This window comes from Mastigoproctus giganteus, chromosome 13 (assembly GCF_048544385.1).
Source record: "Mastigoproctus giganteus isolate SK-2022 chromosome 13, ASM4854438v1, whole genome shotgun sequence".
NCBI lineage: Eukaryota > Metazoa > Arthropoda > Arachnida > Uropygi > Thelyphonidae > Mastigoproctus > Mastigoproctus giganteus.
This window is the reverse complement of record NC_143587.1, coordinates 11,836,078-11,854,149: the sequence shown is the minus strand read 5'-3', so window position 1 is coordinate 11,854,149 and position 18,072 is coordinate 11,836,078. Positions and strand designations below refer to the sequence as shown.

General features: G+C 37.9%; 1 protein-coding gene across 1 annotated transcript in view; it reads right to left on the bottom strand.

The window, feature by feature from the left end:
- LOC150075765 (acyl-CoA dehydrogenase family member 11-like) overlaps window positions 1–18,072 on the bottom strand; it is a gene marked incomplete at its 3' end in the record, with an annotated part of 132,322 nt that overhangs the window by 59,935 nt on the left and 54,315 nt on the right. The window contains exons 7-8 of the mRNA XM_090387876.1: window positions 8,448–8,542; window positions 2,020–2,155 (exon numbers count right to left, since the gene is read on the bottom strand). Coding sequence (XP_090244002.1) covers window positions 2,020–2,155; window positions 8,448–8,542 — 231 coding nt within the window. The remainder of the gene's footprint in view (window positions 1–2,019; window positions 2,156–8,447; window positions 8,543–18,072) is intronic.

Sequence of the window (18,072 nt, the reverse complement as noted above, 5' to 3'; positions counted from 1 at the left end):
AGGAAGTACAGCTGGTCTAGTATTATATTTCTCATTATTTATCATGCCTAGTGCAGCTAGTGAATGATTTCCCACTGATGTAGTCAATAATATTAAAATCATTTGGTGGGTCGCAAAAAATAATGTGGCGGGCCTCATGATAAAATACGGGGAAAAAAACTAGAAAAAAACATGTTGACCAGGTTACACCGAAAACTGAACAGTTTACAGCTACAGATTCCAGTGCATTATCCATTATACCTTAGAAAAAATACTAAGCTAGCAGGCAGTGCTGCTTCCATATAAAATAAGAATTTTCAAAAGTTGTGCAAACATATTAATGAATTTCATAAAAAGTTTGAAAAAACTAGCAAAAGATATAATATATATTTAGTCACCTGCAAGACTAAGGTTCTTTGGAAGTTAGGACAATTGCAAAAACAAAGAGTTAAGTTTTAAAAAGGTATGGGTAATTTAGTACAGTACTGGAACGTGCATAAACAGCATAGTTTTCGTTAAAAATAGCATAAGCTATTATTATAATTATAAGCTATATTATAATTAACAATAGTATTTGAGATATATATTTATTTTTATGTATATATATATATATATATATATATATATATATATATTAAAACTACAGAGTATTGAAAAAAAATTGTTATAGTTCTTTTAAAAATAATTTAGTCCAAAAAGGCTAAAAACAGTATTGACTGCTTGGCCACAAACACACATTATATTGCTCAGCCAGTTTGTGGATGCTATGAAATGCAGTTGTGTGAACCCTTCGTTAGAGTGAGCTATTTTTGCAAGATTTTCATATAATGCTAGCTCATCTGGGATGAGCTAGCATTATACAAAAAAATCATCAAAGCACTGCACTGGTTACTCTTAACTAAGAGGAAAATGTTTTCTACCAACATATATTGTGCTCCATAACAGGTAGAAGAATTCTGGAAGAGGAGCCAGTGATTGTATGCATTGTCACTTTCATATCTTTGAGCAAGCAGAGACCTATACAGAAATACACAGTCAATGATTAATTCAGACTTGCATGCTCAGCCAGTTTGTGGAGGCTGTGAAATGCAGATATGTGAACTCTTCATTAGAGTGAGCCATTTTCATATTTGTGCATGTTAGGATGTCACAATATGAACAACAAGCAATCATGGAATTTTGTGTTCATCTCAGAAAGGACTTCTGAGAAAGTCTTTCCAGAATGCACAAAAATTTAATATTTGTTCATTGACTATGTATAAGTATAGTGCGAAAGCAACAATAATACATAGACAAATCTGAATGAACAGAATATTAGCAAAGCGGCAACCACCATCCATCTGAGAATAAGTAACATTAGTCTTCTCCTCAGGTGAAGCGTTACTTATTCGAAGTAGTGCAATATCATGGCAACTCGTTGTGAAGGTATTCACAATATGAGATATAACTTAAAACGATGCCGCCTTATAAATATTCTGTTTATTCAGAAATGACTGTGTATTAATGATGCTATTGCACTATACTTATACATAGTCTAGACTTTTCTATAGCTTGAGGCTTATGCCCTAAACACTTTATATTTGTTCATTGTTCAAACTGAAGTAAAAAACAACTTACTCCATCAAATAGTACTCATATTTATCTTTCCCACCTTCCATAAACTGGAATTCATGCCTGAACCTAAGAATGCATGAATAAACTATCCATGCACATCCTCACATGCAGACATGAAGATGTGCATAGTCACTGCATCCTCCATCAGCTGTTTCAAAAGTTCTGCAACTATTTGAAAATACTATGTATGCTCCTTTGAATCCATTTTCATTCACTTTCCATAAAAAATCATGCATTGAAAACATCAGTGTTGACAAAATTTATAAATGAAAAATTTCATTAAATAAATGATTTAAGCATTGTCACGTTATAGTAGTCCATCTAAGAAAATGTTGACAAAAAATTAAATTTTTTGACATACCTAAAAAATATCTTACACAAAACATGAGTAATGTTATTATTTAATTGTAGAAAAAAAAAACATACTTCAAAAATCAAAAGGAGAGAGCCACGGATTTCTACTTCCATCTTTGATAAAGTTTTCATATGAAGAGGATAATCACCAACAACATTCTGAAATGCAAATCTTCGTCGGCTATAATCTCTTGCCAGACTCAAAATTCTGAAATATAATTTCTGTTTCAATATAAAACAAGCTATGCTGTTTTCAGATTCAATTTTTTAGAGAAATAAAGTGAATAGGAATTCTGCTAATTTCTGTAAAATAAATAAGGAATTGTAGAGCAGTATCCATGACAACCTAGAAATGAAACAGGGACTTTGACAACAGTTAACTACTTACAAAGGATAACATATACAGAATACAATTTATCCACTATCAGTAGTAGGTTCTATCAACCAAGGGCATGAGAACCAGGTCTTATTGACCACATTACAATCTATAAGATATGCCTCAATAGTAAAACTAACAAATGTCCTGACCAATTTTAGTTAATGCTGATTATATTATCCATATCTGGAACATTTCATTTCACTTATACATTCCCTCCAAATGTTTGTATAAGTTCTTCTTGAGGCAGCAAAGGAAGTAAGCAAACCCTTAGCCATAATTATGAGAGCTTCCTTGGACTCAGGGGAGGTACCCATAGACTGGAAATGTGCAAATGTGACCCCAATTCACAAAGGAGGATCAAAGGCTGACACAAGTAATTATAGACCTGTGAGCTTAACTTCTGTTCCAGGAAAATTAATGGAGGCACTGGTTAAAGAAGCACTGCAGGATCATTTAGACAAGACTTCAGTTATAGCTCAGACACAGCATGGTTTTGTTAAGGGGAAGTCTTGCCTGACCAATTTGATTGGATACTATGATGCAGTCACAAAGGAACTGGACGCAGGGAATAACTTTGATATTATATTCTTGGATCTTAGAAAGGCTTTTGATACTGTTGCACATGGAAGACTGCTGCACAAATTGGAGCAGTGTGACATTGGAGGCAAATGCTACTGTGGATAAAGGGGTGGCTGAGGGGGAGAGGACAGAGAGTGGTAATCAATGGACACTGCTCGTCGTGGACTAATAATGTTATTAGTGGAGTCCCTCAGGGCTCAGTGTTGGGTCCATTATTGTTTTCTGTATTCATAAATGATATTTATGATGATATATCAAGCTTAATGTCGAAGTTTGCTGACGATACAAAGGTAGGCAGGGTTGTCAAGGACACTACTGACACTATGCTGCTGCAACAGGATCTGGAAAGGTTGAGCAGATGGGCTGAGAGGTGGCAAATGAAGTTTAACATTGACAAATGTAAAGTACTACACATGGGAAACAGCAACCTCAGAGCAACGTATCAACTCTGTGGTACTACACTGACAGTGGTAGAGAATGAAAGGGACCTTGGGGTGGTTGTGCAGGCAGATATGAAGTTCTCTGAGCAGTGCAGACGGGCTGCAAGAGTAACTCATGGTGTATTGTCAATGATATATGGGAAATTTTTCTAGCAGGGATAAGGAGTTGATTATTCCCTTGTATAAGGCAATGGTCAGGCCACACCTAGAGTACTGTATACAGGTCTGGAGGCCTCATTTCAAGAAGGATGTAGAGCTGCTGGAACGAGTACAGAGAAGGGCAACACGATTAGTGAATGGAACAAAGGGGTGCTCCGAAGAAAGGCCTAAGTTTTGCAAATTACAGTGTCTGGAGACTAGGCACCAGCGAGGTGATCTGATAGAGGTGTATAAAGCATTGAATGGTTTGAGCATGCTCAATGCTGATGGGATTCTTCCTCTCGCTCAGAATAATCACCTGAAAGGGCATAAATTCAAATTGAGGAAAGACAGATGTAGGATAGACATGTGGAAATTTGCCTTTAGCCAGCTAGTGGTTGGTTGGTGGAACAGACTTCCATCCCTTGTCGTGAAAGTTGATAGCCTAAATAAGTTTAAGGCTCAGCTGGACAAGTATTTTGAACGAACAGAGGGGTGAAGTGGAAGTGGTTTTTTTTTTTTTTTTTTTTTTGGCCGATGCTGCATAAGCTTGCTTTCTTGCATCAAATGCCTCTACTAATGCTAATGCTATATAAGGGGATAATCATTTCCTTATCCCTGCTAGAAAAGTTCTTATATATCAATGACAAAACCCCATGGGCTGTCCTGGCAGTCTGTCTGCACTGCACAGAGAACTTCATATCTGACTACACAATTATGACCAGGTCTTTTTCGTTCTCTGCCAGGTGGGTGAAGTGCCTGCCTGGTAACCCAAAGGTTGCGGGTTCGATTCCCGCCTCGGGCTTGGATCAAAGTACTGCAAAAACCTTGGGAGGTGCATTATGGCCACAGAAGCCTATGCGCCAACAACTACCAAAAAAAAAAAAAAATTTCATTCTCCACTAATTTGAGTGGAGAATGAAATTCTGGGGTTACTGCTACCCACATGCAGTACTTTGCAATGTACTGTCAATGTTAAACTTCAGTTGTCACTTCTCCACCCATCTGTCTAACTTTACTAGATCCTGTTGTAGTAGCATACTGTCATTACCAAACCTGTTAACCTTGATATCATCTGCAAACTTGGATATTAAGTCTGATATGTTTTTCAATATCATTAATAAATATACAAAATAAAAATGGGCCCAACACCGAACCCTGGGGTACTCCACTAATAACATCAGTCCACAAAGAGCAGTGTCCATTGATTACTACTCTGTCTTCTCCCACTCAGCCATCCCTTTATCCATAGCAGCAACTTGCCATTAATTGCCACACTGCTTCAATTTATTAAAATATTTGTCTAGTTTTGCCTTGAATTTATTTAAGCTATCAACTTCCACAACAGATGGAAGCTTGTTCCAGCAATCAATCAATCTGTAGAGAGCAAAGTTTCTCTCTGCAGATAAGGGGTGGCGCACTGTTGTCCTGGACAAATCAGAGTATATTTGCAAAGTTCTTGCTCTATTACAGATCGAGAGGTTTATGAAACTGTGCAAGCCACCCCTATGAAAGTGTTGGAGAAGTTGGAATCCAAAGTTATAAACTTGTGCATTCTTAGTTTTTAGCTAATAAGATTAAAAGGTACGTCCGTTGGAAGATTCATTCGACAGGTTGTTGACTCCCGCAGTTTTATGGACTTCCAAAGATCCATAAACCTGATATTCCTTTACGGCCCATTGTTTCTTGTTGTCATACACTTACGTATGAACTTTCTAAACATGTTGCCAAGTTATTAGGACCTCTTGTTGGGAAAACTGTTTACACTGTTTCCAGTAGTGTGCATTTTCTGCGTATTATTAGAGATTTTGATGTGGTTTCTCTGTTCACTTCTGTTCCTGTACAACAGGCTATTGTTGCACGAGACGTCTCTTGAGCAGGGATACCACATTGGGAGATAGAACCTTGCTCTCTACAGATGATATTTGTACCGCTCTTAATCTGTGTTTAACTGGGGGGGGGGGGCGTGATCATGTTCAATGACTCTTTGTTTTGCCAAATACAGGGCACAGCTATGGGTGCCCCTGTTAGTCCTATCGTGGCCAATATCACCATGGAGGAACTTGAGAGTCAGATTTTCTTGAACTTACCTATTCCTATCACTCTCTGGTGTCTTTACGTTGATGATAATTTTGCAATTGTACCCTGGGGATCAGAATCTCAATTTGATTCTGATACTGCAGTATCAAATTGATACTGAGTTGCTGCAATATCTCAATTCCCTGTTGCCCGTCATTCAGTTTATGATTGAACTAGAAGTTGATAATACTCTTCCTTTTTTTGGATGTGTTACTCCAATGCATGGATTTGCGTTTAGTAACTTCCGTTTTTAGGAAGCCAATGTGCGCAGGCCAATTTATCAAATATGGCTCTGCGCATGCCCCTGGTCATTTGTGTAGCAATGCTCGTACTTTATTCTCTCGTGCTTGGATGCACTTTAGTTCAACTGGTGACAGGCAATTGGAGATTTCTAACATTAGGTTGGAGCTTTCAAATTGCGGCTATCCACCTCATGTTCCAGATAGATGTGAGCTTCAGGCTCACGAATGAAAGCTAACCCGCCTCGCTTCAATCAATTTATCTCTACCACCTACATCTCCTATTATCCGGGCGTATCGGAATGTCTTGTTAGGATTTTGCGTCTCCATCATATACAATGTGTGCAACTTCGGGGGAGGAAATTACAATTATTATTTCTAAGGTGAAAACACCTGTTCCTCCTTTCCTATGGAGTGGTTCCGTATACCATATTAAGTGTCCAGATTGTGGGGTGTATTATGTAGGTGATGAGTCTGGTAGAAGATTGAAAGATCGGGTTTCTGAGCATGAGGTGGCTCTGCAAACTGCTAATTTTGAATATTCTGCAGTCGCCAAGCATTACTAGGTTGAGCAGCATAACCTTGTTCCCCAACGGGATATTCAACTCATTGACTATTCACATGATTACCGCCAGCGCTCATGGCTTGAAGCACTGCACAAAGCTACCAATAATAGTACTATGAATTGCATGAGGGGAGTACACTAACACCCTATTATAGAATGTACTGTATTGCAGTGCGATGAGTGCTAGCGATCATCACGTGTACGTAATTCTGCTCTACCGACACACCAGATTCATGATACATGATCATGCCCATCTGACTTGTGCTATTGTAACCATCAATACATACTGAAGTACACCGTTCACAGACTAGCTGATGAAGAGGCACTTCGCTTTTAAAGATACTATGTATTTTAATGCTTTTATTATATTATATTGTAACACTTTTATCTCATTGTATTTTAATGCTTTTATCTTATTTTATTTCTGTTTTATCTTATGTATGTATCATTTTATTTTTATTTTAACCGTTTATTCAGTTGTTGCAAGAAACTTTGATGATATGTTGTGTTTCTGCTACATGCCTTTTCTATAGATACTTTCATGGGCACTGTTCTTCTGAATTGGTTTCTATAATTCCTGCTCTCTCTCTCTCTCTCTCTCTCTCTCTCTCTCTCTCTCTCTCTCTCTCTCTCTCTCTTTTCCAAACCTGTCTGACCATGTGCCACAACCAGTTTGCATCCTATTACTGTCCAACTTCAAACTCACAGAACCAACTTTTCTTCTTCCACATTCCTTCCTTCCTTCAACTTCCATTTCCTGGAATAACTTCTCCTCATACATATTTCCTGAAAATTACCATCTACAGAAATTCAAATCTAATGTTAACAAGTATCTTCTTTCATTTTCACAGCCTTCACCTGTGCACAGTGCTAAGTACTATAGGTTCTAACACCTCTAGTGCTTGGGGTTTTCAAGGGGGGGAAAAAGTTCAAAATTTAAAAATTATACAATTCACTCCATGTTCTTTGTGCTATTTTAAATAGTTTATTGAGTCCCTGAAATAGAAATTAGGAAAAACATATAAATTAGAAAGTCTTGATAATGGATATACAAAATATCAAGAAGAATGCCATATTATTTAATACATTGTACTTGTCTTTTAATAGGAAATAGGCTCAAGTTTTTTTGTCTAATTTTTATTTCAGGGACTCAAACCATATAAAACTACATAAATAACATCAAGTCTAGTGTACAATTTTTAAAATTTTTGGGCATTCATCCCACATGATGCCTTTCACAACGTACACACATGCTGATGCACTGTCATTTCCTGTACTTGCCACACATAAGATCATTGTTGCCAACATTTCTGCATTTCAATACCAGCCACATTGTTTTATTTACAAAATGTCGGTGAATGGAACATCCTGTCAATTACAAGCTGTTTGATGAACCCATTTTCTCTGTAAGCGGGACGATTAATTAGACACAACAACCAACAACAAAACATGTCCTAATTGAAAATTAAACAGTTCACTTGTGGCATAACATTCCAAACTTTTAAACATATTCCCAGTGGTGTGAATGTTTAAGTTTGCTGAACATATTTAATACATCAACAAGTGCCACATTCATCTTATTGCAACACTATAGCTACTTTCTCAGATCCCTTTAAAACTGGTGCCTCCGTAGCCAGGTGGGCAGGAGCAGCAGTGCGTAGCACACGCTTCTTGATTAGACCGGGGTTCGAACCCATCACCACCAAATACGGAAGACGCGGAAAGGTCAGGGAATGACCACCGCATATCCCGGAGCAATATGGCTTTAGTTGCTAATGCTCCTAAAAAAAAAAAACCAAATAACAAAATACTACTTTAGAACACTGATTATCCATCCTGGCAAGAACACAATGAATTAATAATACCACCCAAGATACTCATGTGTTGATAATTACTGTTTAGGAGATAATTTCCTGGATCTTCAAATCACCACCTGTTATATTTTTCTCTAATGTGTGTTTGTGTGTGTGTCCACGAAGCCTTGTGTAAGCTTCCAATTCACATATATTACAAAACAATTAATATATAATTTGTGATAAGTAACAGAAACAGATTAAGAAGATAAATTTAAAATTACTCACCTTCTCATAAAAGAAACTGATGCTATAGCATTATATATTCGAGTAATTGTCAGCATATTTGATATTCCTGTAACACCTTTACCTTCTTCTGACATCTGAACGGGAGAAATTGTTATTTACATAATTATGCAATCATTAAAAGATATGAATTTACAATGCAAAATTACATTTATTATATCATAGAGTAAATGCTAAAGATCAAAAAATGAGATGACAGAGCTTCATTTTAGCTTTTCAACAGCTTTTTATAACAAGAACAGTTAATTAAAAGCCACTGTACTATTTAGGAGGGGAATAGTGCTTTGGAAAGTGACTGGTGCTAAGTTCAGCAACCAGCAACTTAGTCACTCTAATCAGCCCATTATAACCATTTTAAGTTTTTTTTTTTTTTTTCGTCTGTAAATTTCAAACATTGCATGTTAATTGTTAGTTCAAGATTAGCATCTGTTGCTCTCTGTAACTGTGTTCTTACTTGAGTGTCTGACAGATGAGGCACAGGCACCAGCACCACCATCTCTGTTACTATTTTTTCCTTCAGCTTTGTGTTGATATTTTCAATATAGTTAATAATGTACATAAATATATTTCTCATTGGATGGTTGCCACTACTTCTATAGAAGTTAGGTACTCTTTCTTTTATGTTTAATCGTTATATAAAATAGTTTCTTGCCTTGATTATTATTATTATTTATTTATTTGACAAAAAATATTAATATATGCACTTGGAAATAATGGGAAGTGCCTAATAGTTTTGTGTTTATACTTTTTATTTTTTTTTATTTTAAGCAGAATTAACAGAATTAATAAAAATTTTGTTTCACTGAAAAATAAGTATAAAAAACACATTTTTAAATTTATTTTTTAAATGATAAATAATAAAAAATTACATTAAATTATGATACTGATGAAGGGATGCAGGGCATGACATCAAAATATACAGGTGTTAATATTGGGAGAGTGGTTAATTAACAGTATGAAGCAGCATTGATTTAGGGATGGTCAGAAAAGCAACTGTGTTTTTAATGCTGTAAAATGCAAGGCTTTATACTTAGAAAATTACAATGCTAAACTATAGGAATTTTGCCAGGAGGAATAATGAGGTAATTATTCTGTTTTATAGGGCAATGGAAAAATCTTGAGTACCAAGAGTGAGCATGTGTGTGTCTGTCTTTATTGCAGGTTGCCCTTCATGGCCATAAAGCCAGGAATTATAAACAATAATTGTGCAGAGAAGAGCAACAAGATTAGTGAAAGGAACAAAAGGGGGTATTCTCTTGCCAAGACTTCAGTTTGGCAAAATGCAGTAGCATCTGCCAACTACACACCTGCTTGTTTGTTTGTTTGTTTGTTATTTGGTTTTTAGGAGCATTAGCAACTAAGGCCATATTGCTCCGGGATATGCAGTGGTCATTCCCTGACCTTTCCGCATCCTCTGTATTTGGTGGTGATGGGCTCGAACTCCGGTCTAATCAAGAAGCATGTGCTGCGCACTGCTGCTCCTTCCCACCTGGGTACGGAGGCACCTCTACACACCTGCAAGATCTGACTGAGTTGTTTAAGACTTCGAATGGATTGATTAAGCTATATATTTGAAGGTATCCTTACTCTTGCTCAAGCAACATATGTAAGGAAGCAGAAATTTAAACTGAGGAACGATTGTTGCAGGGTAGATGTGTGGAAATTTTCTTTCAGCAAGAGAGTAGTTGATTGTTGGAACAAACTTCCATCTGGTGTTATGGAAGTGGGTAGCGTTCATAAATTTAAGGAAAAATTAAATAAATTATTAGAGAGAATGGACAAGTGATGTAGAAAGTTTTTTGTATTTGTTTTTTTTTGGCTGACTGTAACTTTACTTCCTTGCATTATTTTCCATTACTAATTAATAATAATACTAACTTATACACTGGAAAGGGTTCAGTTAAAAAGAAAGTACAGAAAGAAATGGACCTGGAGATTACAATAATGACAAAATGAAATTCTCTGTGGAGTGTGGATAGGCTGCAAAGAGCACACATAATATCCTGTCAGTGATTATGATTTATTGAACAATTTTTCAATAAATCATAACCAATGACAGGATACTGCATATAAGGAGGTTATAATTCCAGTGCATAAGATATTTATGAGACCATAATTGGAATATTGTGTCTAAGATGCTTGAAGTCTTGTGGCTGTTGCAGACATTCTCTCAGATATGCCAGACAAGCTGTGCTTGCTACTTTGTAGTCTAAAACGCTGATGGAACTGATATTTGGGTGACACTCAAGTCAAGTGAAACTAATTTCAGCAAAGTCCAGATGGTCTGTAACAGCCAAATCCTCTGCTTGCACCTTCAGAATGGTGGGACTGTTAGTAATTCTGGGTATAAAGTCCATGTGCAAGCACACTGTGGGTGACCACCCAGGTAGTCACCCACTCAACTTACGGAAATTTGACTTTATGTAAGTTTTTGCCAGCCGGAAACTTAAAAAATTGTGGAAATGTATTTTGCATCCTATAGGAATAAATGAAGGTATCATGAAAATATCATAATATGAACCAACCCAATAACACATTGGGTTTTTTTTTTTTTTTTTTTTCCCTTTCCAAGTCCTTGTAAGTTGAAAATTTGCACGTTGAAAATAGCTCAATATAACTAAGCTATTTATCTCTCTTATCGGTCATATTTATAATGTAAATCGAATTACACTCATTTTTATCATATGTCCTGTTATAAGAATCAATTTTCAACACTTTTGTGATATTTTTCTGAAGCATGTTTCTTCATTATTGGGATTCTTCATTGGGATTAGTACGTTGGCATTCGAGGTGAGCGGACGCGCTTAGACAGGGCTCCTCAGTTAAGTGGTTTACTTTTGGATAGTGCTTTTAAATATTTGATTTATTTAAATATTGTTGGATTATTTTGTTATAGGTTTTCCTGTAACTGTTTGATTTTAATAATATTATAGATATAATTTTTTAAAGTTACTTTCATTGATATTTATTTAATTTTATAATGGTTGTTACGAGATCTGCCTTAAACATGTCACAGGGTATCGTGAGTCACACGGAAATAGCAGATGGCGATTTACGGGTGAGTCATGATTTAATCCGTTGTGGAACCTGTGGAATGTTTTCCAAGGTCGACCTGGTGACTAATCCTACCTCACCTGGGGATTCTTTTCTTTGTGATCGATGTAAGGAGTGCACCGATCTTAAATTACAATTTGGTGCACTGATGGAACAATTTGAGTCCCTGAAAAAACGAGTGCTTGCCCTCGAAAATAATGCTTCTGGGAGCTCGTCAGGGACTCAAAACTCCAGCAATCTACCAAGTGATGCACACCCGATTCGAGCCTCAAAACAGAAAAACCAAGTGCAAACTACCCTGGTTAGAAAGGACATTGTTTTATTAGGAGACTCCATTGTCAGGGAAACGGGGAATATTTTTTGTAATAAAGATAGGTGGAGCAGAACCAGGGTATGTCTGCCGGGAGCAACTATTGATGATGTCACCAACAGACTGTCAGATTTTAAAGGGGGTAAAGAAAATATTATTATTCATGTGGGGACAAACGATATTAAACGTACACGATCTGACGATTTGTTGGAAAAATACAGGACCATGCTGAGGAAATGTCGCGAGCTAGGCCATAATGTCTATGTGTCTGCAATTCTGCCCAGACACGATAGGAGGGATTATATGTTAAGAGCCTTGTGGATTAACTCAAGACTTGAAGGAATCTGCAAGGCTTTAGGGGGTAAATTTCTATCAGCATGGCCCACACTTGTAGGTAGAAGGAATTTGTTTTGTAGAGACGGGATACACTTAAACAAAGGTGGTGCAAAAGTTTTTGCCAGTATTATTGAGGATACCTTAAAGGCTCAGGGAAACTGCTAGTTAGGGGGGATGTGGGTAATACTGACACGCGTTTATCTGATAATATTGGTCAATGTAACTCTTGCACATACCTTAAGAGTTCTTATCTGTTACCCCAACTGGACGTATTATCTAGATGTTCTGGGGGTAAAGACGTTTCACGTGAGCAGGTAGCTAATATCAGGGAAGAGAGCCTAAAAAACTTCAAGGGTTGTGTTAGGGTTGTTAAATATACAAGAACAGTAAATCTTAATTGTTTATACAGTAACGTTAGAAGTGTCGTCAATAAAATGAGCGAATTCGAACTGCTGGTTAAAACAAGTAACGCGGACATAATAGGGCTTACGGAGACGTGGTGCCACCCGGAAATTGGGGATGATGAGTTTCAGTACGGCTTGTATAATGTATTTAGGAAGGATAGAGAAGATAGAAGGGGTGGTGGGGTAATGCTTCTTATCAGAAGCAGCCTGAGTGCGACGATAGCTTTCCCAGATTCAGACATTTCACATGCTAGTATAGAGTCTGTATGGTGTGAGATAGTTGGAAACAAAGGTACAATGCGAGTAGGCGTAATCTACAGACCAGGTGATTGTGAAGACTATGACAAAAGCCTCTACATGCAAATGGAATGGGCAAGTAAGCGTCAATGCCTTATTATGGGTGATTTCAATTTGCCTCTAATTGATTGGAGTAAATGGGAAGGAAACTCGACATGGGGAACAAAATTTTTAAATCAACTAGATGACTGTTATTTGTATCAACATGTCAGGGAAAGTACTAGAGAAAGGCGCCTCCGTAGCCAGGTGGGCAGGAGCAGCAGTGCGTAGCACACGCTTCTTGATTAGACCGGGGTTCGAGCCCGTGACCACCAAATACGGAGGATGCGGAAAGGTCAGGGAATGACCACCGCATATCCCCGGAGCAATATGGCCTTAGTTGCTAATGCTCCTAAAATCCAAATAACAAACAAACAAACAACTAGAGAAAAGAATATCCTAGACCTCATCATCACACATGAATCAGATGACATAACAGGGCTGACAGTAGAGGAACCAGTAGCAGGAAGTGATCACAGAGTTCTACGGTGGATGATGACGAGAGAGGTAGCAGAAGTAAAAGGCAAAGGAATGGGTTTTAATTTCAGAAAAGGAAATTACGATGCCTTAAGGTACTACATGGCCTCTATTAACTGGGTAGATATCGCGCAGAGAATGAATACAATTGAACTGTGGTACGCTTTTAAAACATTAATCACAGATGCCTTGAATGCGTATATACCATTAAAAAAATACTCCACGAGAAGGGTTCCAAGTTGGATGAATAGTGAAGTTGCCACATTACTTGAGCAGAAAAAGGTGGCATGGAAACGTTACAGAGCAATAAAAAGTACTGAAGCCTATAACAGCGACAAGGTGATGTGTAATAGCGCCACAGAAAAGGTTCGACAGGCAAAGGCAGTTTATGAGAAATCACTAGCAAACAGAGCAAAGAGGGGGGGATAAAGAATTCTTCACATATATAAATGCCAAGAAGAGCAGGACAAACCAGATCGGACCTTTACGTAAGGGAAAGGGGATAGTAATAAATACACCAGCTGCCGTTGCAGATGAACTCAACAGTTATTTTGCATCGATATTTACAAATGAAAAGCCTTTTGTGGCAATGGGAAATTGTGGGAGCAAAGTTAAAAAATATGTAATTAATGATATTGAAATTTCGCAAGATTATTTAATGAAAAAACTTTCAAGCCTACAGACTAGTAAGGCTCCTGGAGTTGATGGAATATACCCTATAATCTTGAGAGAGGCGGCAAGCGAGTGCATTGAACCACTGAGGCTGGTTATGCGAGCATCACTAGACTCTGGGGAGATTCCCTTGGATTGGAAAAGTGCAAATGTATCTCCCATACATAAGGGTGGCTCTAAAAGTGAAGTGGGAAATTATCGACCTGTCAGTCTGACTTCAGTAGTAGGGAAAATCATGGAGGCATTGATCAAGGGTGGAATTCAGGATCATTTGGATCGAATTGAAATTCTCAAGGATACTCAGCATGGTTTTGTAAAGGGAAAATCATGTTTAACAAATCTGGTTCGCTATTTCGAAAGGGTCACTCACGAGCTGGATTTAGGGAATAATTTCGACATTGTTATTTAGATTTCAGCAAAGCTTTTGACTCAGTCCCACATGAGCGGTTGCTTTATAAGCTGGAACAGGTTGGAATCACTGGGAAAATCCTTAGATGGATAGAAGGATGGCTTCAGGGCAGGAGGCAGAGGGTTGTGATAAATGGCTATTCCTCAGATTGGGTTGATGTAAGAAGTGGGGTTCCCCAAGGATCAGTATTAGGACCACTGTTGTTTTTAATTTTCATAAACGACATTGATGAAGGGATAGAGGGCGTGATGTCTAAATTTGCAGATGATGTTAAAATTGGTAGAGTAGTTAATGATCACTGTCAAGCTGAGCTTCTTCAGAGAGACCTAGATAGACTTCAAGAATGGTCAGAAAAATGGCAGCTGTGCTTTAATCCAACAAAGTGTAAGGTATTACACCTGGGAAACAGTAATCCCAAAATAACTTATTCACTTGGTGGAGTTCAACTAAACCCAGTACTGGAGGAAAGGGACTTGGGTGTTACGATACGGTCAGACATGAAATTCTCTGAGCATTGTAAACAGGTTGCAAGGAAGGCCCATGGTGTCCTATCGATGATCTATCGAACTTTTGCAAGTAGAGATAGGGACGTGATAATCCCATTATATAAGGCCTATGTTAGACCACACTTGGAATACTATGTTCAAGTATGGAGACCGCACCTAAAGAAAGACATCGAGCTTCTTGAAAGGGTGCAAAGAAGGGTAACTCGCCTGGTGAGATCGGCAAAAGGGCGTCCTTATGAAGAAAGACTTCGAATATGTGGGTTGCAGAGTTTGGAAACTAGACACCTTAGAGGAGATTTGATTGAGGTGTTTAAGGCTCTGAGAGGCATCAGTAAAATGAATGAGGACAAAATTTTCAAGATTATAAATGATGCTAGAACTAGGGGACATAAATTCAAGTTACGCGGGGAAATGTTTAGATTGGACTGCAGGAAGTTTTATTTTAGCCAGCGAGTTATAAATTACTGGAATAAGTTGCCTTCATGGGTGGTAGAGGCCGACAGTTTGGGGAAATTCAAAGGTCATCTGGATAGTACTTTCGGGTAAGGGAAGCGCATAGGATGATAGGATTAATTTCCTTTTTATTTAATTTTTAATTTCATTTTATTATTTTTATTTATTTATTAATTATTATTATTTATTTAATTTTTGTTTTTATCATTGTTTTGTTCGGATTTTTTTTTTTTTTTTTGGCTGGTGCAGCATAAGCCATAGGCTTTCTTGCACCATACGGCCGTTACTAATACTAATACTAATACTAATTAGCACTTTCCGTTTTATTGGGCTTTTCTGTTAGTGCATCTAAAAGGGTAGTAAACTTGATCTTATTGCATTTGCGATAATACCCTGAAATTTAACTGAAATTGTGTAGCTTTTTACATTATTATGGTGAAATGTGTTCTCCTTCACTGAAATGTTCAATCATATAAAAAACAAATTTTCAGAAATTTCTCTTCATTACTATTTACATATAGTAATGATACAATGATGAAGGGAAAGGGACCAACGGAAAGTGCAAGTGCTGGTAGTGCTAGGCAACGAAACAAAATCGATTTAGAAATGAAGATAAAAATGATTAATAAGTATCAAGCAGGACAGTTTCTCATCTATTGCAAGGAAATTAAATCTCGCTGTTTCAACAGTGAATACTATTTTAAAGGACCTATAAAAGAGCATTAGCATTAGTAGAGGCATTTGATGCAAGAAAGCAAGCTTATGCAGCATCAGCGAAAAATAAATAAAAATAACCACTTCAACTTCAACCCTCTGTTCGTTCGAAATACCTGTCCAGCTGAGACTTAAACTTATTCAGGCTATCAACCTCCACAACAAGGGATGAAAGTCTGTTCCACCAACCAACCACCCGCTGGCTAAAGGCAAATTTCCTCACATCTATCCTACATCTGTCTTTCCTCAATTTGAATTTATGCCCTCTCAGGTGATTATTCTGAGCAAGAGGAAGAATCCCATCAGCATTGAGCATGCTCAAACCATTCAAGGCTTTATACACCTCTATCAGATCACCTCGCTGGTGCCTAGTCTCCATACACTATAATTTGAAAATTTAAGCCTTTCTTCGTAAGAGCACCCCTTTGTTCCATTCACCAATCTTGTTGCCATTCTCTGTACTTGTTCCAGCATCTCTACATCCTTCTTGAAATGAGGCCTCCAGACCTGCATACAGTGCTCTAGGTGTGGCCTGACCATTGCTTTATGCAAGGGAATAATCACCTCCTTATCCCTGCTAGAAAAATTCCTATATATCATCGACAATACACCATGAGCTACTCTTGCAGCCCATCTGCACTGCTCAGAAAACTTCATATCTGCCTGAAAAACAACCCCCACGTTCCTTTCATTCTCTACCACTGTCAGTGTAGTTCCACAGAGTTGATACGTTGCTCTGGGGTTGCTGTTTCCCATATGTAGTACTTTACATCTGTCAATGTTAAACTTCATTTGCCACCTCTCAGCCCATCTGCTCAACCTTTCCAGATCCTGTTGCAGTAGCATAGTGTCAGTAGTGTCCTTGACAACCCTGCCAACCTTCTTATCGTCTGTCTGCAAACTTGTACATTAAGCTTGATATACCATCATCGATATCATTTATAAATACAGAAAACAATAATGGACCCAATGCTGAACCCTGACGGACTCCACTAATAACATTAGTCCACGATGAGCAGTGTCCATTGATTACCACTCTCTGTCTTCTCCCCCTCAACCACCCCTTTATCCATAGCAGCAATTTGCCTCCAATGCCACACTGCTCCAATTTGTGCAGCAATCTTCCATGTGCAACAGTATCAAAAGCCTTTCTAAGATCCAAGTATATAATATCAAAGTTATTCCCTGCATCCAGTTCTTTTGTGACTGCATCATAGTATCCAACCAAATTGGTCAGGCAAGACTTCCCCTTAACAAAACCATGCTGTGTCTTGGCTATAACTGAAGTCTTGTCTAGATGATCCTGCAGTGCTTCTTTAACCAGTGCCTACATTAATTTTTCGGGAACAGAAGTTAAACTAACAGGTCTATAATTACTTGTGTCGCCCTTTGATCCTCCTTTGTGAATTGTGGTCACATTTGCACATCTCCAGTCCATGGGTACTTCCCCTGAGTCCAAGGAAGCTCCCATAATTGTGGCTAAGTGTTTGCTTACTTCCTTTGCTGCCTCCTTTAATATAACTGGATAGATCCCATCCACCCCAGGTGCCTTTCTTGTATTTATCTTCAACAATTTCCCCTCCACTTTACTCTCAGTTATTACAAGATTCTCTAGCTTACTGCCAGAGTTGAATACACCTGTGGCATTCCCCTCGCTGAATAACTCCTCTGTGTGAATGTCAATGCAAAATATTCATTTAGTTTGTTAGCTACCTGAGCAGGATCATCAACAGTTGACCCATCGATATCAAGTGGACCAATCTGATTCATTCCCTACCTTCTAGAGTTTACAAAAGTAAAGAACTCTTTGCTGTTTTTCTTTGCATCCCTCGCCAAAGATTTCTCGTAATCTGCCTTCGCCTGCCTAACCTCCTTTGTAACTTGGTTACAGATCAACTTGTATCTATCATAGGCTTCTGTGTCACGTGTTAATCTG